At 34.0% G+C, this 24846-nt stretch overlaps 1 protein-coding gene across 1 annotated transcript in view; it reads left to right on the top strand.

Moving 5' to 3' along the window:
- The window catches only part of LOC134264685 (proline-rich protein PRCC-like), a 96382-nt gene extending 74028 nt beyond the window's left edge, over positions 1–22354 (top strand). Inside the window, exon 5 of the mRNA XM_062746949.1 lies at positions 22042–22354. Coding sequence (XP_062602933.1) covers positions 22042–22128 — 87 coding nt within the window. The 3' untranslated portion in view covers positions 22129–22354. The remainder of the gene's footprint in view (positions 1–22041) is intronic.
- Positions 22355–24846: the final 2492 nt, after the last annotated feature.

The raw sequence follows: 24846 nt of genomic DNA, 5'->3' as shown, positions 1-24846 counted from the left end.
GCCCTCTTGCTCATCACAACTGTGTACTTAGTTAGTTTATTTAATACCCAGGACAGAGAAGATTTTCAAAGAATTAATGCAATTTTTGCTACATAATCACTAGAGCCCTGCCCTAACACCAGAACCCCTGACTCTAGGGCCATAAAATTCACATTTTTGGAAGAGACACTGTTGCTCATCATAACTATGTACTTTAGTTACAGTGGACCCTCAGATATCCGGACACCAGATATCCGGATGCTTCAGTATCCGGAAGATTTTTCATGGGAATGGATTTTTTAAATGTTATTTTGTCTTGTTTAACTGGTGATTCAGGTATCTGGATGCTTCACATATCCGAACAAATTGGCTGGGAACCTAAGCGTCCGGATAAATGAGGCTCCACTGTAGTTTATTTAATACCCAGAAGCAGAGAAGGAGATTTTCAAAGAATAATGCATTTTCACCATATAATCAATAGAGCCCCACCCTAACACCAGAACCCCTGACCCTGGAGCCATAAAATTCAGTTTTGGAAGAGGCACTCTGCTCATCATAACTATGTACTTAGTTAGTTTACTTAATACCCAGGAGCAGAGAAGAAGATTTTCAAAGAATTAATGCATTTTTACAATATGATCAATAGAGCCCTGCCCTAACACTAGAACCCCTGACCCTGGGGCCATAAAATTCAAAATTTTGGAGGAGGCACTCTTGCTCATCATAACTATGTACTTACTTAGTTTATATAATAACCAGGAGCAGAGAAGAAGATTTTCAAAGAATTAATGCATTTTTACAATATCATCAATAGAGCCCCGCCCTAACACTAGAACCCCTGACCCTGGGGCCATAAAATTCAAAACTTTGGAGGAGGCACTTTTGCTCATCATAACTATGTACTTACTTAGTTTATTTAATAACCAGGAGCAGAGAAGATTTTCAAAGAATTAATGCATTTTTACAATATGATCAATAGAGCCCCACCCTAACACTAGAACCCCTGACCCTGGGGCCATAAAATTCAAAATTTTGGAGGAGGCACTCTTGCTCATCATAACTATATACTTACTTAGTTTACTTAATAACCAGGAGCAGAGAAGAAGATTTTCAAAGACTTAATGCATTTTCACTATAGCATCAATAGAGCCCCGCCCTAACATCAGAACCCCTGACCCTGGGGCCATAAAATTCAAAATTTTGGAGGAGGCACTCTTGCTCATCATAACTATGTACTTAGTTAGTTTACTTAATACCCAGGAGTAGAGAAGAAGATTTTCAAAGAAATAATGCATTTTCACTATATAATATATATAGCCCCACGCCAGCACTAGAAACCCTGATCCTGGGGCCATGAATATCACAATTTTGGTAGAGGACTCAATGCTCATTACATTCATGCCAACAGTTTGCCTGCTTGATGTCCAGGAGTTAAGAAGAAGATTTTTAAAGATTGCAATAATTTTAGTGGTTTTGGCCCAACCCCTCAGGCCCCAGGGGGGCGGGGACCATAAAATTCACAATTTTTGTTCCCCTTTACCCATAGATGCTGTATACCAAATTTGGTTGAAATTGGTTCAGTGGTTTCAGAGAAGAAGCTGAAAATGTTCAAATGTTAACATACGACACACGATGCACGACGACGGACGAAAACGGATAGCAATAGGTCACCTGAGTTACTCAGGTGACCTAAAAATTAAATGGAAAATTATTTGTAAAACTTGCTACAGAATTATGTCTCCCCTTTCAAGGTGAGACATATTGTTTTTGTCCATTTTCTCCTTTTTAAGGTCTTCCGTTTTCGTTCGGTTTCTTTTTCCTAATTATTATTATTATTTTTTCTTACTGATTTTGTGCACACGAGTTCTCGGAAACGGCTCAGTCGATTTTCACGAAACTTTCAGATCTGATAGATATTGGTCTGAACCTCATTGGAAATTTTTTATACGTACGACGTCACTTCCAGTCGTGAGATATGGACGATTCACTGATTTTCAGAGTGTCAGCTTGTCCTGGCAATCACTCAAAAATTAATGAAGATATTGACTTGAGATTTTCACTGAAGGTAGAGGAAGGATTGTAGAATTGCTTTTTGGAATCTATATCTTTCCAGCACGAAAGGATTTGAAGTTTGCCTGGGCTGAAAAATAGACTCACAAATATCACGCAAAATTTGATACGTTTTCTTTGATATCTTTGTACCTGTAAATAATTTGTTAAAGGATATATAATAAAAGTTGTTCATAATTACAAGTTCTTTCATTTGATATGAAGAAAAAGGGTCTGACTCCTCAAATAAGGGGCATATAGGGGCCAGAACGTTTTGATTTATAACTCTTTAACTTTTAAGATTTTGTTATGCATTTCTGAAGCAAAAATGTTTATCTTAACAATCTACAACAATATATTGTTAAATTATGATCATAATTTGTTACGTAATTAGGGGCCATATGGGGCCAAAATGCTAAATATTTGCTTCTTTATATCTCGGAAAGGAGAAATATTTTGATACACAGTATATTGAATAAAAGATGCTCAGAATGGTACTGTAGATCACTTAATTTTCGCGACACCTTATTTTCACAAGATAGTCATTGACTCTTTATTAGCGAGACAAAATTTTCACGAATTGTGGTCGGTAGCTCTATATAATCTTAAGGAATTCTATTATACTCGAGAATGAAATTTTCGCGAGCATACTGTCTCGCGTAATTACGCGAAAATAAAGTTCTCGCGAATAAAAAGTGATTTACAGTATTCTTAACAATATACAACCATTCATTTTATGCAAAACGACCACATTAAGGACTGGCCCTTACATATTTCTATTCTGCATGGCTCGAAAACGAAAAGAAATTTATGAATAGTTGTTGAACAAAAAATCTTTCAAATCATGAGTAGGGGGTTCAGGTATAAATTTTCGATGAGATATATTCAAATAAATATATTCTAGCACAAACATGGACACATTCAGAAATGTAAAAAACTTTACTTGGTGAAAAAATTCCAAGTAGAACAGAAGTTATGAAATTATCAATGTTGTGAATACTGCCATTTTATGTAAGGAAATTTAACTATTAAAGAGTACCTATTGATGGCACATAAAAGGAAGAAAAATCCGTTAAATCTAGGTAGTTTTTTAAGTAACGAATTTATTTTATTTGGAAGTATGGCAAACTATATATTTTCAGAAAGGTCTATGCAAGCTCTAATTTTCTGTTTCCATGCCAGCTAAAAAATATCCAAGATGGCAGCAAAATATCCAATATGGCCACCAGTAGTGAAAATGGCCGATCCAGTCTTTTTGATAAAATGCTTTCAAAATCTAAGTTAGGAAAAAAATAATGAAATTTTATAAATTCTATACAATTTATTACTTTTAAAAGATTTATAAAAATAGTGATCTTAATCAAATATGCTCACTAAAAGTCAGAGTTCTGTCTGGACATCACAAAGAAGGGTTAATATAAAAATGGCAAAGATTGAGAAAAAAGAATTCACTACAGTTAATTCACAACTTTATTTAAAATTTGTATAGATCGATCTTTAAATACATGATATCAAATTTTCGGTATTAATCAATAATTGTATATATTCAGTCTAAATTATCCATGCTTCCTGGACAAGTTGAGTATTAAGTTTATCCCAGACATCTGCTACTACCGGCGGGTACCATAATCATGATATGGAATGATTCTCGCATTTTCCCGAAGTCTGACTGTTTATACTCACTGAAAAAAAAAATAACCACAAAGTATCATGTTAACAAAGATAATTCTAAATATTTTTATAGGGCCTAGTAAGAAGAACTTTGGGCTATTCAGTTATTATACAGTACATTATATGTATTTCAGAATCTAGAGGAAATCCTGGCAACAGAATTAAATTTGTACATTTATATCAGGGACCGTTAGTATATAGGTCACTGTTTATGTGTAGTACGTTGTAGGAAATGATATTTTTCATAGATTTTTTTCCAAATAAGTCGATCCTAATATTTTTTAATGTCACATTTCTTTTTTCTCTTGTGGTTTTACGATACAAAAGTGTGCATGAATTTAAAGGTACATAGAAACTGTTCAAAAGTTGCGTCGGGGTGACGACTTTTGATTGGAATCCGGGTGAATTATTTTCCGAAATTATTACAAAACCACAATATTCAGATAGGAAATTTTCTCAGCATTCTAATAGTGTATGTTGCATAAAAATATTTCGATTACTTACCGTAGTAAAATTGACCTCTTTCCTTTGAAACGAAAATATATAAACTTCTGCACATTGCATTGAGATGCAACATAAACAATGTTGATCTTCAAAATGTAAGCTTTCCTGTGATAGGTCAATGTCGTTAATTCCTTAAAAATCGCCTCCCGGAAAGCCGATCAAAATGACGCTATCAACGCCGCGGAGACAAAATTACAGTGCCATGCATCAAAGGGGAAACCCAGTATCCAATTTTAGCACAACTTCGACCGGGTTAATTTTTAATGCAAACTTTTCCGAATAACATAACACACACATCATACGAAAGTTCAAACAATGTAGAAAAAAATCATTACATTTAATTTCTAGATATATATGAATAATAATGCAAAATTTACGTTTATAAACATCGATAAATTGTGTGTAAATGGCACAATTACATAGGTAAGTCGGGTTACCTGAACCCCCTATCATGAGCCTTATAATTTGATATGAAGACAAAGGGTCTGACCCAGGGCTCGACATTAACGCTTGTCCGCTTGTCCGGTACCAGTGGAAAAAAAATACGGACAAGTGATTATTGCTGGGCACTTGTCCGATTGGACAAGTGCATTTTTATGTAAAGGAGTCTCTAAATAATGAAAAGAACGACTGTTGAAAGCTAATCAGAATTTTTAAGACGGAAGCTGTACATAAAAACCAGACTTCGATCCCGATATTTATCGCTATATTAATTGAGTTCACATTCGATCAGGATCGAACTTCACTAATTGCATACTACCGAAAGTTACAAACCAAAGTGTGGATTCTGTTTGATGTTGACAGGTTCACTTGTGGACATTTACGTTATTGTCAGGACAGAAAGCCCAGATTAAATTTCGTGTTATGTGTTTTTGTATTTATCAATAACATCACGAATCAATCAAGCACATGACATGTGTAATGGACTTTATTTTTAGTTTTCAAGTATTAGATCTTGATAAGTTGATTGAAAAATTTTCGGACAAGTGAAGTTGAAGTTCGGACAAGTAAATGTCTTGGTCACTTGTTCGAATGGACAAGTAGGAAAAAAAGTTATTGTTGAGCCCTGTGACCCCTTAAATAAGGGGCCTACAAGGGCCAAGACTTTCATCTATAATTATTAGATAAGATTATCTAAATCAAAAGAATTTCATCAAAAGAGAGAGAGCTTGATATCATTCTGTTTTAACAAAGATAATAGTCAAAATCATATCTCACCTGATCGAAGAATCGGACGGAAGACCTACTCGTTGCTCACAATGAGATCTCATCTAATTAAGGTCTTCTGTTTCCAACGGAAAACCTTCTACTGATTCTGTTGTTTCTTTTCCACTATTATAATTTTTTTTTTTCTTAACGATTTTGTGCAGACGGTTTCTCGAGAATGCCTCGACAGATTTTCATGAAACTTTCAGCAATGATGGGAAACTATCTGAACTTTATGCATTTTTTTTTTATTTCGCCGTCGTCACTTCCGGTCGCGAGATACGGCCAATTTTCTATTTTTGAAGTGTCATTTTGTCCAAGAGTGTTCTTGAAAACGGTTGGACATTGAGTCCTGAAACTTTCAGGGGTGATAGATTATGACTCGTAGATTTGAGAAGGATATAAAGTATTTGTTGCCGTCACGTCCATTGTCCACCAGATGTAGTTTAAAAATATGCAAAATTTTATTGTTTTCTTTTTTAAATGTTTCTTATGGAGGCAAATAGAGTGTCTCCAGTAATATTATGTCCACAGGAAGTTATTTTTTCCAAACCGGAAGTAGTCCAAAAAAATGAGCATTTTTCCTCGAAATTATCAGGGATGATTCCTTCACAATCAGAGAGGAGTTACAGGTCATTTTAGGTACTTCCGGTCACACTGGAAGTGAATTATAAAGACTGGAAGTTGTTTGAAATTTATAGATTTCACTCTTAAGGACCCTCTCTACACAAGTGCAAATATTTTTTTAGACATTGAGAAAAATATATTGTATAAATGAGTTAATATTGAGTTATTTATTTAATTTTCACTGTATGATGCGTGGCATTTACCCCCGGGAAAAATGTTCAAAGACAACACAGTATCAGTGAATAGATATCACTGTTAATTACTTCAGTTGAGAAAATACATGTAAATAACACATTCAGTTAATTTATCTTGGCCTTTTAAAATGTTAAGAATACTAGAACTCATTACAAGTTGAGAAATATATTGTAAATTTCTAATTTTCAGAATTTATATCTAAGGGCAGATCACTCTAACTGCAGAAAAATACCTTGGAATCAGAACTCTTTAGTGTGCAGTGTAGAGAGGGTTCTTAAATGTGTTCTCACGTATTTTGATTAATTGATATGAACATTTTTTTCATTTAAAGTTGTTTTATGATCTTATCAAAAATTGAACGCAAGACCTACTCATTGCTCGCAACGAGATCTCATCTAGTTCTTCTTCTTATTCTTCTTTTTAAGGTCTTTTGTCTTCACGGAAGACCTTTAATGATTCTACTGTTTCTTAATTATTATCATTATTAGGGCTTTTATATTTGTGTTTTACAGCTCCAAAGTTATGAAAAGGGAGGATGGAAATTTGAAAATTTAAAAACAATGTAGGAAAAGTCTTTATGCCCCCTGAAAAGAAATTTATAGTATATAGTTTTTTAGCTCACCTGAGCCGAAGGCTCAAGTGAGCTTTTCTGATCACATTTTGTCCGTCGTCCGTCCGTCTAGCTGTCCGTCTGTCTGTCCGTCTGTAAACTTTTCACATTTTCGACTTCTTCTCAAGAACCACTGGGCCAATTTTGACCAAACTTGGTACAAAGCATTCTTGGGTGAAGGGGAATTTAAATTGTTAAAATGAAGGGACATATCTCCTCGCAAGGGGAGATAATCAAGAAAAGACAAAAATAGGGTTGGGTCATTAAAAAATCTTCTTCTCAAGAACCACTGGGCCAGTAAAGCTGAAACTTATGTGGAAGCATTCTGGGGTAGTGTAGATTCTAAATTGTTCAAATCATGACCCCTGGGGGAAGGGCGGGGCCACAATGGGGAATCAAAGTTTTATATAGAAATATATAGGAAAAATCTTTGAAAATCTTCTTCTCAAGAACCACTGGGCCAGAAAAGCTGAAACTTATGTGGAAGCATCCTGGTATAGTGTAGATTCTAAATTGTTCAAAGCATGACCCCCGGGGGAAGGGCGGGGCCACAATGGGGTATCAAAGTTTTATATAGAAATATATAGGAAAAATCTTTGAAAATCTTCTTCTCAAGAACCACTGGGCCAGAAAAGCTGAAACTTATGTGGAAGCATCCTGGTATAGTGTAGATTCTAAATTGTTCAAATCATGACCCCCGGGGGAAGGGCGGGGCCACAATGGGGTATCAAAGTTTTACATAGAAATATAAAGGAAAAATCTTTGAAAATCTTCTTCTCAAGAACCACTGGGCCAGAAAAGCTGAAACTTACGTGGAAGCATCCTGGTATGGTGTAGATTCTAAATTGTTCAAATAATGACCCCCGGGCAAGGGCGGGGCCACAATGGGGAATCAAAGTTTTATATAGAAATATATGGGAAAAATCTTTGAAAATCTTCTTCTCAAGAACCACTGGGCCAGAAAAGCTGAAACTTATGTGGAAGCATCCTGGTATAATGTAGATTCTAAATTGTTCAAATAATGACCCCTGGGGGAAGGGCTGGGCCACAATGGGGAATCAAAGTTTTATATAGAAATATATAGGAAAAATCTTTGAAAATCTTCTTCTCAAGAACCACTGGGCCAGAAAAAGTGAAGCTTATGTGGAAGCATTCTGGGGTAGTGTAGATTCTAAATTGTAGAAATCATGACCCCCCAGGGGAAGGGCGGGGCCAATATAGGGAATCAAAGTTTTACATAGAAATATATAGGAAAAATCTTTGAAAATCTTCTCAGGAACCACTGGGCCAAAAAAGCTGAAACATATATGTCCATGGAAGGATCATGGGGTAGTGTAGGTTTCAAAATGTCTAAATTATGATCAGTGGGGTAGGGTGGGGATGCATTATGTATAACAAGGGGGAAATCTGGTAAAGAACAGAATGGTCAAAGCTTCTCAGGTGAACGATGTGGCCCATGGGCCTCTTGTAACCCTGTCTGTCTGTCACAAAAACTTTAACCTTGCCAATAACTTTTGACTGGGTAGGAGTATGGCTTTCGTTTTTCACATGTGTATTCCTTGTGACAAAATCTTTCTTTGAATACCACCAGATTTGACCTCTTGACCTTGACCTTGGAGTTTGACACTCTTTTACACCTAAATTCCAAACTTTTACTTTACCCTTAACTTTTGAACAGGACTTTCATACGTCATATTTATATTCTTTGTGATAAGACCTTCCATTGGACACCAACAAGTTTGACCTACTTTAAAAAAAAACTTAATTCTTAGCCATAACTTTTGAAAGGCTTTCATACTTCACATATGTAATCTTTGTGACAAGAACTTTCACCTTGACCTTGGAGATTGACCTATTTTTTAAAAACCTTATTCTTGGCCATATCTTCTGAAAGGTTGTTGCTAGGACTTTCATACTTCACAGATGTAATCCTTGTGACAAGACCTTTCATTGTTTACCAAAAACCTTGATCCTTTGACCTTGACCTTGGTGTTTAATTTACTGATTATAAAATAGTTTAATTTAAAATAACTTACCATGTAGACAGAATTTATTTACTCCTATTTATATTAGGATAGGTTACAAATGAAGTAAGTCCAAAGTAACGTCTGTCTCAGAGAGGGTTTTCATAAGAAGTGGTAAAAAATATTATTTCGTGCAAATGTTAATAAAATTCGTGCCAGCCATGCGCATGCAATGACTGGAAAAAACCAGTCAAACACACCCATACACATTCCATACTCACCGTATGACATCAGAGGTCATGAACTCACAAACAGTTTTTTTCCCTGTAAACTTTTTTTTTGGTCAACCAATTTTCAAACCAATTTCAGTTTGGAGTTAAGTATAAAAAGGGCAATTTATGAATTAAGGGCTGTGGGTCACTTTTTGACCCGTTATAGGAGTTTCCGAGAACTGAAATACAGTATTTTTTAAAAATTCAAAATGAATCATGTAAGAGTTATCTCCCTTTGCAAACCTGTTTGGAGCCTAACATGTTCTCTATGTTTCAATTTTGGTAAGCATATGAAGATTACTTCTGGTTTACTTAGTCCCTTAAAATTGCCTATGGAGATTTCTATGTTAAATGTGAAATCATGCTATTCCATTATCTCAAAGGAAAGCAAGCCATAAATTATGGAGAGAACGATCATAGGCATTTATGCCTGCTGTTCAATCCATTTCTGTGAATAAAATATATATTAAACAAGGAAAGCAAGCAATTTTTGTGATATTTTACATGAATAATGGCTCTAGCATTGTCTTCTGGTGATTAGGTCATGAAAACAAAAATTCCTTAAAATAAAAGGGATTTTAGGGGTCAGTATAAAAACAGTTTTTTTCCTAGTAACTTTTTAGCTCTTCTGAGCCAAAGGCTCAAAGAGCTAATGCTATGGCCATTCGTGCGGTGTGCGTAAACTTTTTAGAATATGGGCCATAACTCAAGAACCCCTTGGCCAATTAGTGTCAAATTTGTCACAGGGTATCCTTGGCCCAATGGCTACCATTTAAAGTAAAACTAGAACTGGAACCTGTAAACAAAGGGAGATAATCAGGAAAACAAAACCAAAAGTACTGGTTGCTAAAAAATCTTCTTCTCCAGAACCACCTGGCAGATTTTCACCAAACTTACATACAAGGATCAGGATATGTTGAAGATTAAAATTTGCATGGGGAATTACCCTTGGGCCAAGGGCGTGGTCTCAAGATCACCTCAAAGTTGACCTAAATTTACATTTAATAAAAACGTTTATATTTTGCTTACTATAAAGACTAGGATCATCAAATCTTGTAAGTTGATGCATCTTAGGACTTCACATCATGTTAACTCAAAAGTAGGTCACGGTGACCTACTTTTTAATTATTGCGGACATTTGTTTTCAAATTTATTTTTTAGGCCATTTTTTTTTTATTAGTTGTTTTTCAAGACTTTTTTTTAAAAAATAAGGTCACCAACAAGTTTGAAAAAAAAAAAAAAAAAAACAGTTGAAAAGTAGTCGTACTAAACAGATTATGATAGAGTACTTTAGAGTACACTTATATTAAATATTTCAAAAACTTCTACATGCAATTAAACTAATTTAACATAATTACATATTTTAAACAAAAGATGTATGTTCTCCTTAGTTAATATTAGTGATTTTAATTTTTGATTTGATGTTGTGATTTATCGTTATGATCCTGATCTAATTTAACTTGAATTTTTTCATAGTTAATGTGAAAAATATTTACGTATTACAATTAATTTAATTTTTGATAAATAAAATTTAGTTGATTGCATCTACCATTATGGCAATTAAAATTAATTTCAAAAGTTTAATTCTCACTTGTAAAATTGAATCATATATAAATAGCAGTTTTGATAGAAATTCAAAATAAAAATAAATTCAAATCATCATCATGTTTTCTCAGTGGGTATTACAATTCATGACCTATATACTGCATGTGTTTACCATTAACAGAGGAATAGAGGAAATTCGGAATAGAGAAAAAACGATCATTTTTCGAAGTAAACCAGTCAAGTAGAATTGCAAAATAGATAAGATTGTGGATATATTAAGAATAGAAGCATACTGTATTAAAAATTTTCATTTATTGAAGACATCACATTAGATCAGAGAACAATTAATTAATCAGGACAAGCCCTCACCCCAGTCGGTCACATGGACTGGTGGTACAAGATGTACTGTGAATTTCATCTAAGAAATTTCGATTTTCTATCAGTTTTGCCGGTAGGACAAATGGTTTTTTGAAACACTGTATTGATGACATGCTCCTTTCCATGGTCGTCTCCATTTTTGCAGCATGTGACACATGTTTAGCTTCGTATTTTTCGGCGGCAATTTCAATTGTAAAAAAATAGCCTAACAAAAATTTTATTTTTTTTTCAATTTCTCAAATTTTAAGTCGGCGATCTTGAAAAACAACTAATAAAAAAAAAATGGCCTTAGGCATATTTTGGACACTTTAAGGCCTATGGTCATCAAACTTTGTCAGTTGATGCATCTTGGGTCCTTGAACATTGTAATCTGAAAAGTAGGTCACCCTGACCTACTTTTTGAATTTTATTGCTTATCCTTTCAAAAACATTTAATCTCATTATTTTAGACACTGAGAGGTTTAGAATCATCAAATCTTGTAAGATGAAGCATCATGGGGCCTTAAAACATATTTATGAAATATTAGGTCACTGTGACCTACTTTTTGAATTTTGCAGGCATTAATTGTTTTCAAATTGTTTAAAAGGCATATTTTGAATACTTTCAGACCTATGATCATCAAACTTTGTCAGTTGATGCATCTTGGGTTTTTGGAGATTGTTGACCAAAATGTAGATCACCGTGACCTACTTTTGACATTTTATGGCTATATTTAAGTATTTTAGGTACTTATTGACTTAGAATCATTAAACTGTCTCAGTTTAGGCTTCTTGGGTTTATGGAGAACGTTGACCAAAATGTAGGTCACAGTGACCTAATTTTGACATTTTATGGCTATATTTAATTATCTTGTGTACTTAGTGGCTGAGTTCGTAAAACTTTGTCAGTTTGTACATCTTGGGTTTACGAAGAATGTCGACCAAAAAGTAGGTCATGGTGACCTACTTTTGAATATCTCAAGTCTTATTAACTTAGAATCATCAATCTTTGTCAATTAATGCATCTTGAGGCCTCAGAACATTTCAATCAAAAAGTAGTACTTACGGTATTTTATAGTTATATTATAATATCTTCAGACTTAACTGGCTAAGAATTATCAAACTGTCAGTTGATGCATTTTGGGTCATATGAATATAAAACTTAGAGTTGGAGGCTTCAAATAGAAGTGATAGATTGTACAATTTATCAGAAGAGCGATTCAAGGCCCTTGTTTATTTCTCAACCAATATTCAAACTGATTTTGGTTTTGCATCAGGCATAAAGAGTACAAGGTAGAAATTATGGACTTTCAGAGAACTGAAATATTATATTTTCCATACTTTAAAAAATACTCACTAGTCTTAAGAATTATTCAACATTGCAGATAGGTTGAGAGACCGTCATGATCTTGTGGTTTCCATTTATGTTAGCATATTTAAACTACATTCAGAATTTCACTTTTTTTTACTGTCTAAAAGCTTGTAAAGATTACAGTGACGGTAAACACTGAGAATACATGCATATCATTAAGTATAAACAGCCTTGGCTGACCATTTAAAGTTTTAAATGTAGAAGAGGATAATAGGTACATTGACCTGAGTCTGTGATAAAATGTAAACTTGTAGTCAACCAGCATGTTTTGTTGTTCTGTCAATGGATTGGACAATTATTCTCAGTAAGCAACTATGTGCGAAATAATAACAATAACAATATAAGGAAGATGCCTCAGACATGCATATCACTCTACTGTACTAAGACCTGCCTATTCTCTTTCCATAAAAGAACATATTGTCACAAACCAGGCCGAATTTTGCCGTGATAGGGTCAAAAAAAATCATAGATAATGCAGTATTCCTTGTAATTAGAATGTGTCGGAACTATTGAATCTACTCAAAGGGCATTTTATTTATTCACTCTTGTTTGAAAACTATCAAATCCTTGTAGATTAATAAATACAATTCCTCATGGAAAAATGGGCTCCAGATAGCAGTTATGTCACATCATCCTTTCAAATAGATACATGTTTGCATAAATAAACAAATTTTGAAATTTTTTGTTATGTTTTGTATCACCTTACAGCTCATGGATGATAATGTCAAAGTTTCTAACGCAGCGTCACATTTCCTCTTTGCTTAAAAAAAAGAGTTGGATAAGTCCCATGTAAATTTAGGAAATTATTGATGTACATATACATACTTGTGTTTCCCTTTATTCCTCCATAAACAGTCAAATATTGCACACACATGGGGCCTGAAAAATTAGTAGTAAGTTATGGAGAGTATTCTCACTCTCATTCAAATAAATAGGCAATCTTATATTGACAGAGTACAGTTACAGCGTCTTCCGCTATTACCATTACTGTTTGTATGTTTTATTCTACCCAGAGTCTTGATCAAAAAAGACTTTGCTAAGAAAACACTCATTTCAATTGTATACTTAAGATCTGGTAATATTTTTGAAGCAATTGCTTCTCTTTATCATAATTAAATGACACTCTTTTCTTTGATTCCACATTTTTAGCTCTACTGGTCAGAGACCAGAGGAGCCTATGCTACAGTAATGTGTCCGGTGTCTGTCCAGCTGTCTGTCCGTCTGTCTGTCTGTAAACGATTTTTCAGAATGCTACTCCTCTTACAGTTTTGGTCTGATTTTACTAGAACTTGGCACACAAGTAGACTAAACTAAGATACATAATTCTATTTATCGGTTTTTGATTTCGATGAACGGTGTCGCCGTGGTTACTAAAAATAGAAATTTTTGTGAAATTCTTTCAAAATGCTACTCCTCCTACAGTTTTGGTCTAATTTTAGGAGAACTTGGAACACAAGTAGACTACACTAAGATTCATAATTCTATGTATCAGTTTTTTATTTCAATGAACGGTGTTGCCATGGTTACTAAAATATAGAAATTTCTGTGAAATTCTTTCAAAATGCTACTCTTCCTACAGTTTTGGTCTTATTTCAATATAACTTGGGGCACAAGTAGACTACACTAAGGTACATAATTCTATTTATCAGTTTTTGATTTCGATGAACAGTGCTGCTGTGGTTACAAAAAATAGAAATTTCTGTGAAATTCTTTCAAAATGCTACTCCTCCTACAGTTTTGGTCTTATTTCAATATAACTTGACACAAGTAGACTACACTAAGGTACATAATGCTGTGTATCGGTTTTTGATTGTAATGAACAGTGTTGCCATGGTTACTAAAATAGAAATTTTTGTGAAATTCTTTCAAAATGCTACTCCTCCTACAGTTTTGATCTGATTTCAATAGAACTTAGCACACAAGTGGACTACACTAAGATACATAGTGCTGTGTATCAGTTTTTGATTTTAATGAACAGTGTTGCCGTGGTTACTAAACATAGAACTTTCTGTGAAATACTTTCAAAATGCTACTCCTCCTAGAGTTCTGGTCTGATTTCAATACAATTTGGCACAGAAGTAGGCCACACTAAGGTACACAATTCTATTTATCTTTTTTTGATTTCAATGAATATTATTGAATTGGTTACTAAAAATAGAAATTTCTGTAAAATACTCTCAAAATGCTACTCCAAATACAGATGTAGTCTGATTATAATGTGGCTTGTAAAAAGGCTACACTAAGAACATAAAGAGACTTAATCAAGGATCATTATTCTATTTATTGCTGTTGTAAAGTTTCAATTCCCAACTGCTACTTTTCTCTTCCTTTGCTATAAGTACAAACCAGTAGAGCTTCAGTCTTGACAGAGACTTCTGGTTTATCATGTATCTTATTTTTACGGCTATAAAAAGTGCACCCGTGTTTCATCATACATTAAGCAAGTTGATCAAATCTTTTTAGCTCTACTGGTCAGAGACCAGAAGAGCTTATGCGATAGTAATGCGTCCGTCGTCCGTCCGTCTGTCTGTCCGTCTGTCTGTCTGTCCGTCTGTCTGTAAACAATCTTTCAAAATGCTACTCCTCCTACAGTTTTGGTCTGATTTCAATATAACTTGGCACACAAGTAGACTACACTAAGATACATAATTCTGTGTATCGGTTTTTGATTTCGATGAACGGTGTTGCCATTGTTGCTAAAAATAGAAATTTCTGTGAAATTTTTTCAAAATGCTACTTCTCCTACAGTTTTGGTCTGATTTCAATATAACTTGGCACACAATTAGACTACACTAAGATACATAATTCTGTATATCGGTTTTTGATTTCGATGAACGGTGTTGCCGTTGTTACTAAAAATAGAAATTTCTGTGAAATTCTTTCAAAATGCTACTCCTCTTACAGTTTTGGTCTGATTTCAATATAACTTGGCACACAAGTAGACTACACTAAGATACATAATTCTGTATATCAGTTTTTGATTTCGATGAATGGTGTTGCCATGGTAACTAAAAATAGAAATTTCTGTTAAAAAACTCTCAAAATGCTACTCCTCCTGCAGTTTAAGTCTGATTATAATATAATGTGGCATACAAGTAGACTATACTAAGAACATAAAGAGACTTAATCAAGGATCATTATTCTTTTTATTGCTGTGGAAAAGTTTCAATTCCCAACTGCTTAAGAACTTTTCCCTTCCATTGCTATAAGAACAAACCAGTAGAGCTTCAGTCTCGACAGAGACTTCTGGTTTGTTTAAACTATTGTTTTTAAATAAACTGTTGGCACACTTAACGTGTACAGTGTAGTTCTTCGTTAATTTGCAACACCTACAGTACAGGCCACAAGTTTTCCCCATCGCTCGGTGAAAAAAAACACTGTGTGAAACGCTCTGTGTTACACCGTGTACACAGTGTAGCACGGTGTGTGTGGATTTGAAATTTACAGGTAGGCACACCATGCTGTACCGTGTCTAGAAAAATCTCAGCTAATGTCCTCCGTGTCGCACTGTGTCCAGTAAATTTCCCTCCGTGTCACACCGAGTATCCAGAAAATTCTCCTCCAAGACAAAATCGTTTGTTTCTGATAAAAATTTAATAATAAATTTTGATGACAGTTTATAACTTCGGTTTATGTATATATAATAATCGTTTTTATTCTACCAAATATTGGACTCTGAATGGCACGCATGATATTGAGATTAGGTATCTAAAAAAAAAAAATGAATGGTTTTCATTGGAATTAACTGTGAGTCTAGAAATTTATATTTTAGTAAAATTGTTCATTCACGTTACAAAATCAAAATTAGGAATTTTATTTTAAATGAATAATTTAATCTCATGTGTTCATGTAACAAAGGAAGACGAAATGGCGTCGAGCTGCATTCGTGTCACATATACTGTATGTAGTATAAAATCCGAGCTGAATTTATCTTCATGGTTTTATCGCAAATCTCGCTTCAAAGTATACACTGCAGCCGAAATAGCGTTGTGTTGAGTGATGACACTTTTGGATTTGACAATTGAACAATTTGAATCACAGGTTTGATTCTATAAAACACGCGTTTTAATTGGTTCTTTAGGACCCACCCACTCTCATGCTGTATCCTCTGCCTATATAAGTTGGAAAGCGTCCAACGGCCTTGCAAAAATTGAAAACTGATGGTGACTTTTTGAACAAAAAAAACCAACAAACAAACTATAAAATAACTTTTTAGCATGTGATACTGTAGAAGTACTTTTTTCCGCGTGGTATTAATTTACGCTATGTACGCGGTTACAAATTTTCCTCGGAAATTTGTCCCAGCGTACTTTATATAAATGTTAGGCATTTTGTACCAGTCTAAGATATCCGCGTAATTTTCTGCCCGCGGATTAAACAGAAATTGAGATTCTGCGGAATTATGACCCCGTTGAAAAAAGTACATCCACAGTATATTCCTTTCGCAGACGGAACATGCATTATTATGTATATTCCTTATTAAAATGCATTTATTTTGTTCATCTTGAATTATTTTGAATGTTGCAAATTGAAAAATCGTACAGCGTAGAAAGCATGTCTAATACAATAATTTCAAAGCGTATTTCTCATAACAGCAAATATAAATTCATTTATGGTAAAACATACGATTTTTTAAAATCCTTTCAGTGTTTTGTTTTCTCAAGTAATTATTTTAAAAAGATTTTGTGTGTGCTACTCATAAGTTTTTCTTTTCTTGTAAAGTTGTCATGGCAATATTAGAGAGAGAGAGAGAGAGAGACTCATACAACCCCCTTGTGCATTGTATTTTATTTTTTTTTGGCGAATATTATTTTATTTCAGCTATAAAATTTTTAATTAATCATTCTATATTTCTATTTAATTGCTACAACTTTTATTGATATACAACCCATTTAAAGCAATCAATTCGTTCTCTGTATATGCTGTACGCACGGGTGACTGGTGCATCACCTGTCAATCAAAATCCCATGACGCTAGGTGACCTTGAAAGGCTTTATTTGAAGAATTTCTCTTACCCACACTGAAACAATTTAATTTTCAGTATAGCAAAGGTCACACCTGTTTGAAAAATATATTTGGTCTCTGCCGGTGGGGCCTACCACTTGTTTGCCTGTTTTCACACCTTTCAAATTCTTTAAACATTCCATGACAGCAAGTGTATAACACACTCAACCGATATCACGCAATCATCTTCCAGGTTTCACTACAACAACGATTATAAACTTACATTTACTTTGTTAATTTATTTATCCTGTGTCATCACAAATAAGCACGTATCCCGTAGGTTAAGATTTTAAAAAACATATTAACATAAATTTACGACTTCATAAATTTTAACCAGCTGTATATTGCTTATTAAAATGCATTTATTTTGTTCATTAAATATTTTGACTGTAGATGCAAAAATCGATCTCTCGAAGTTCTCAATCTCTCAATAATTTCAAAGCGTATTTCTCTATATAACCAGCAAATTTATTTTCATAGATCTCTTGTTCTATATCTCTGTTTTTAAAATCCTTTCAGTGTAAGTATTTATTTTAAAAAGATTTTACTCTCTATCTCTCGAAGTTTTGATTACACGTATATACACGTATAAAAAAAATACCAGAGAGAGAGAGAGAGAGAGAGAATGCCTGGGGCTGGCATGGAGGTGTCAATTTTGTTTACATAGATGACACTACATCTTATTTCGTCCGTGTGTTGATATAAGAATTAATTGGTTATTATTGGTAAATTATAATTGAATTCACTTTTTTGACTTGAAACCGAGACAATTTTTAGAAATCAAATTTATAGTGTTCATTTTAATAAGTTCCCATAGACTATGAACTCTTATTAGAGCTCTACATAATCCCAGTATGACAAATATTACACAAGAAATTCCTTTCTCAAGGAATGAAACCGATTAAGAAAAATTTGGTTAACACTGCTTGAACACTATATTTGGACCCGATGAAGCCGCGGAATAGCCAAACCGACAATTGCTATTCGGGTTTCATGTTATCATGAAATAAGAACAAATAAATATTGACAACTTCAGGAATTCGTTTTATTTATTCTAAATAGGATCATTGTTGTTTATATCAAGTATATTACTAAAATGCGATTGAAAACATGCATTTAGCTTTATTTACATATACTTCCGGTATCTATAGTACACAACATTGCTGATCGGAACTGTAGGTTAAGATTTTATTTAAAACATATTCGAACATAAATTCTCGAACTTTTCTGATAAAGTCCCTTAACTTCAGAGATGAGAGTCACCTGTATATGTTTTCTAAACTGTTTTTTTTCTTTTCATTTTTCACACGATATATTTCAAAATGAAGTAATCATGGTAATATTCGCACTGAAGTTAGTACATTTCATTTGCCAAAAATTCAGCTGGTGATTTTTGTATTCAGCGTGTTTACAGGTTGATCACTATTTCAATTAATGAAATTTATCAGATTATTATCTCTGCCTGTTTAGTAGATTTTCGAGTTTACTGCATTTAATATTTATCTCCATATTTTACATAATAACAGATTTTCAGTGTTAGTCTTACTGCAATAATCCTTATCTGAACCAATGATTCGCCGAGTATTGGTACCGGTATCAGAGAGCAGAATTTAATGTGCAAATCTGATATAAGAATTAATTGGTTATTATTGGTAAATTATAAACGTAGTTTTTTAAAATATTTTATTCTAGACACAGTACATATATATATTTTTAAATTCTTACAAAATAATTAATTCACTTACTAGTATAATCATGCATCTGATATGTACTGCGTATGAATGCATGCATAGGGAAAAACGAACTTCTATCAACAATTTAATTGAACACGGTTAAAATCAAAATCGAAAGTGGAGACAATCGAGTAATTCATTTATAAAAGTGCGTTTCTTCTTAGTGTAATAATAGTCTATTGAACTTTTTATGACCAATATAATTAGGATTTAACTTGAAACGTGATTGTACTTTTTTTTTTTTTGCTGGAACGAGGATATACGTTTTATTTATTCCCCAAACGAAGTTGGGGAACATTGTTGTTTATATCAAGTATATTATTAAGGTCTTCCGAAAACATGCGGAAGACCTTTTGTTATTCATAGGTTTCTTTTCCACTATTTTTATTATTATTATTATTATTATTATTGTTTTTTTTTCTTACCGATTTTGTGTACAAGATTTCTCGGAAACGGCTCGTTCGATTTTCATGAAACTTTCAGGACTGATAGAACATCAAACAAACCTGATATATAATTTTTTGTTTTGATGTCGTCACTTCCGGTTTTGAGATTTCAGCGATTTAGTGATTTTCAGGGGGTATCATTGTCCATCATTTTTCTCACTGCCTTAAGACAGAAACATGAGATTTTCAGCAATGATAGAGCAACGTGTGCTCTTTTGTCACACACCACTCTTTTTCTCCAAGTGCCGCATCGGCTATTTCAATTAATGAAATTTATCAGAATTAGAAATTTTTGACACCTTTTCTGCAATATCTTTTTACATGTTAACATTTTGTAAAGACATATAGAACAAAAATTTTCAGTGTTACAATCTTTCTGCAATATATCAACAATAAGGGGCTGGCCCCTATAATAAAGGGCTGAAAGGGGCCGAAAGTTTTTCCTTTATAGCTCAAAAAGTATTACGAATTTGTAATACGTCAAAGAAGCAAAGTTGTTAAAAATGTCAAGCTTTATCTAATTACTAGTATAATTCGTGCATCGACGTCACTTCCGGTTAAACCGGGCAGTAGTTAAAAATTGCTTATTTTTGCCGTTCTTGACAGGTTTTGGGGTAACATATGTCACTGGAAGCTTAAATCTTAATTTTCCGTATAAAAGTCACTTCCGTGTAATAATAGTCTAAAATGGCTTTTTATTGCATTAATTAATATAGATTTAGGATTAAACCATTTTTGAACTTTTACTTTTTTTTTTTAAAAAAAGAAAGTTACAGATGCACTTCCGGTCAAACGAAGTTGGGGAACATATTCGTTGCTTTGCAACGAGCTGTTTCTTATTATTATTATTTTTCTTCTTCCTGGGAAAATTTTGTCCACGAGTGATCTTGTAAACTACACATCCGACTAAGGTAAAATGTTTTTAGGGTCAGTAGACATGTTATGTAGATTTGCCGAACGAAGGTCATTTTGCGCGCACGTGCTTGCAAGAGCGTGCACGTGCAACACATGAAATGACCAATATAATGGATATTGCTGTAACTTTTCTTTTTTTTGATGAATTTTTTTGAAACTCATAATGTAAGGATATATTAGTAGTATAGACAAGATGGCATGGTCAAAATAGCAAGATCTCACGCGCATGCATGTGCGCTTTGCTCTGATTGGCTGAAACTAAAGTCTCAATATCTTTCTTGTTTTTTGATAAAATCATTTGAAATTTTGAATATAGTCATACATTAATGAGATCTATAGCCTGATATAAAAGAATTATCATAAAAGAATGTGCATGCACGTGTGCTTGCAAGAGCACGCACGTGCAACACCAGAAATGTCCAATGTAATTGATATAGATGTAACTATTTAAATTTTTTATGAAATGTTTTGAAACTTATAATATAAGGATATATTAGAAGCATAGACTAGATGACATGGTCAAAATAGCAAGATCGCATGCACATGCGCTTCGCCCTGATTGGCTGAAACTAAAGTCTCAATATCTTTCTTGTTTTTCGACAAAATTCTTTAAAATTTTGAACATGGTTATACATTATAAAGATCTACAGCTTGGTATATAAGAATCATCATGAAAATGATGCGCATGCACGTGTGCTGCAATCTGATTGGCTGAAAATTTAAATGTCTATACCCTTCTTAGTTTTCAACCAAACGGGATAACATTTAGAATATGAATAGGTATAATGGATTCCTACATAATGGTACTATCAAAATTGAATGCACGAACATTCATTCATGCACACATGCCCGCGTAATACGCAAAATGGCCAATATTTTAAAAAAAACATTAAAATATATTGTAAAGAATTTTTTTATTTATTCTCACGATATATAGATATGTTAATTGTTTAGACAACATGCTATAATCATCTTGCATGTACATGCGCGTGCATGCGCGTTCAATGCGTTAAATGACATATAGTTGATATCATTGTACCTTTTGTAATCTTTGATTAAATCCTTCGATACTGGTAATATTTTTTAAAGTGTCTTACAGGAAGTAGGCACAAAAAGGGATTTTGGGAGCGTTTGGGGAACATCTGTAACGGTCCCCGTTACAATTAGCACTAGTTAAATTTTAAGGCATCTTATTAGTTTAAACATCTGTATGCAATAAATTACCAATATTAATTTATAGAAAAGTACAACAAATATTTCAAAAGAAAGTTGATTTAATTTTATTAAATAAGGGCAATGAGAATGTTTAAAATATTTATCATCAGAACTGTGACACACCATGCTACACGGTGCACAGAAACGCTGACTTCAAAGATGCTGATATTGGTTCGAGGTCCTTTCTAAAGCGTGGACTTGCGGTCCACGGGGCCCCATGTTTTTTTAGGAAAACTCGTGGCCTGTACTGTATGATTTGAATACTTAACTGATTTTAAATATGTGAAGCAAATGAAATCAATTTATTATAAAATTCAATCTAATGTAAGAATGAGCATATATTTATTTTTCTTTTTGTTCTTTTTTTTTTCTCTCAGGCCAAGGAGCGGGAGATAGAATTGAAGAATGAATGGTCTCAAAACAGACTGACAAGAAAACAGACTCAAGCCAAGTATGGATTTTGAGGAGAAAATATTGGGAATCATCAGTTTCTTTCCTGTTCTAATGTGTAGAAATGTATTTGTTTAGAAACTATATTTGATGACATTCATGCACAGTGAAACTCATCTTATAAGAAGAAAAGCTGGCCAGTTGAGACAATATTTCCTTTGGACAAAATTTTAAACAAATAATTTTACCATAAAAAGATGAGTGTACTTGTAATAACATCAATTAAAATCATAAATATTATGTTGCTATAGCCTTTCATACTAAAATATAAAAAAATCTTATTTCATCTCTGAAACTTCAAATTTCTGGATACATTTGATCGACACATTCTTGCATTTTCACCAATGCTATACCCCCGGCGTCGGTGTCGGCGTCGGCATTAGCGTCAGCGTCCCAGGTTAAAGTTTTAGGAGCAAGTCCATTCCTAAGTAACTATAAGCCCTACCTGATCCAAACTTGCATGGATGATGCATCCAGGGATGTACACTACCAGACTTGCTTCGGATGCTGGATCTGACCTACATTTTCTAGATGAGTGACCAGGTTAAAGTTTTTGGAGCACGTCCATTCCCAAGTAACTATAAGATCTACCCAGACCAAACTTGTATGGATGATGCATCTAGGGTTGGACACTACCAGACTTGCTTCGGATGCTGGATCTGACCTACATTTTCCAGATGAGTGACCAGGTTAAAGTTTTTGGAGCAGGTCCATTCCCAAGGAACTATAAGCCCTTCCCTGACCAAAATTGCATGGATGATGCATCTGGGGATGGACACTACCAGACTTGTTTCGGATGCTGGATGTGACCTACATTTTCCATTTGAGTGACCTGGTTAAAATTTTTGGAGCAGGTCCATTCCCAAGGAACTATAAGCCCTACCCAGACCAAACTTGCATGGATGATGCATCTAGGGATGGACACTACAAGTCTTGCTTCGGATGCTGGATGTGACCTACATTTTCATTCCCAAGTAACTATAAGCCCTACCTGAACCAAACTTGCATGGATGATGCATCTAGGGATGGACACTACCAGACTTGCTTCGGATGCTGGATGTGACCTACATTTTCATTCCCTAGTAACTATAAGACCTATCCGAACCAAACTTGCATGGATGATGCATGTAGGGATGGACACTACCAGACTTGCTTCAGATGCTGGATCTGACCTACATATTCATTCCCAAGTAGCTGTAAGACCTACCTGAACTAAACTTGCATGGATGATGCATCTAGGGATGGACACTACAAGACTTGCTTCGGATGGTGGATCTGACCTACATATTCATTCCCAAGTAACTATAAGATCTACCCGAACTAAACTTGCATGGATGATGCATCTAGGGATGGACCTACAAGACTTGCTTCGGATGCTGGATCTGACCTACATTTTCATTCCCAAGTAGCTATAAGACCTACCTGAACCAAACTTGCATGGATGATGCATCTAGGGATGGACACTATCAGACTTGCTTTGGATGCTGAATCTGACCTATATTTTCCATACAAGAGACCAGGTTAAAGTTTTGGGAACAGATTAATCCCAATGAACTTGAAGTCCTTGATATCTGCAGTATTAACAAATTTATGAATATTTGTTTACACTATACATGTTTTTCATGCTATGTGCATAGAAATGTGTATATGCCATGTAAGGGGTTAAACACAACTTGCAAGAATATTGTTGTTGGGATAAATACTAGGCATTAAGAAAATATGTGAGATTTGCATTACTTACACTGACAACATTCGTCGAGGTGAGCTTCGTAATCTTTGATTATCTATGTTAATTAAATTCTTAATATTTAAGAAAATTGACAAATTTGTTGTGTATTAATGAAAAATATTCAAACTATAATCCAAACAAGAGGCCCAAGGGCCTTGAATCGCTCTTCTGATAAATTATACAATCTATCCTAAGACCCAAGATGCATCAACTGACAAAGTTTGATGATTCTTAGCCAGTTAGGGCTGAAGATATTTAAATGTAACTATAAAATACTATAAGTAGGTCATGGTGACCTACTTTTTGATTGAAATTTTCTGAAAACACAAGATGCATTAATCGACAAAGATTGATGATTCTAAGTCCTACTTGAGATATTCAAAAGTGGGTCACAGTGACCTACTTATTGGTCAACATTCTTTGAAAACCTAAGGTGAATAAACTGACAAAGTTTGACAGTTCTAAGCCAATAAGTACCCTAGAATACTTAAATATAGCCATAAATGTCACAAGTAGGTCACTGTGACCTATATTTTGATCATTATTCTCCGAGAACCCAAGATGCATCAAATAACAAAGTTTGATGATTTTAAACCAATAAGTACCAGAATACTTAAATATAACCATAAAATGACAAAAGTAGGTCACTGTGACCTACTTTTTGGTCGACATTCTCCGAAAACCTAAGATGCATCTACTGACAAAGTTTGATGATTCTAAGCCAATCAGTACCTGAGATATTCAAAAGTGGGTCACCGTGACCTACTTTTTGGTCCACATGCTCTGAAAACCCAAGATGCATCAAATGACAAAATTTGATGATTCTAAACCAACAAGTACCTGAGATACATAAAACTAGCCATAAAATGTCAAAAATAGGTCACTGTGACCTACTTTTTGGTTGACATGTTTCGAAAACTAAAGATGCATCGAATGACAAAGTTTGATGATTCTAAGCCAATAAGTACCTGAGATATAAAAATATAGCCATAAAATGTCAGAA

The sequence above is a fragment of the Saccostrea cucullata genome, unplaced genomic scaffold, assembly GCF_032062105.1.
Source record: "Saccostrea cucullata isolate Sc308-1 unplaced genomic scaffold, CSIRO_AGI_Scuc_v1 ctg2191, whole genome shotgun sequence".
Taxonomy (NCBI): Eukaryota; Metazoa; Mollusca; class Bivalvia; order Ostreida; family Ostreidae; genus Saccostrea; species Saccostrea cuccullata.
The sequence above is the reverse complement of the archived record's forward strand: the minus strand, read 5'-3'. Positions and strand labels throughout refer to the sequence as shown.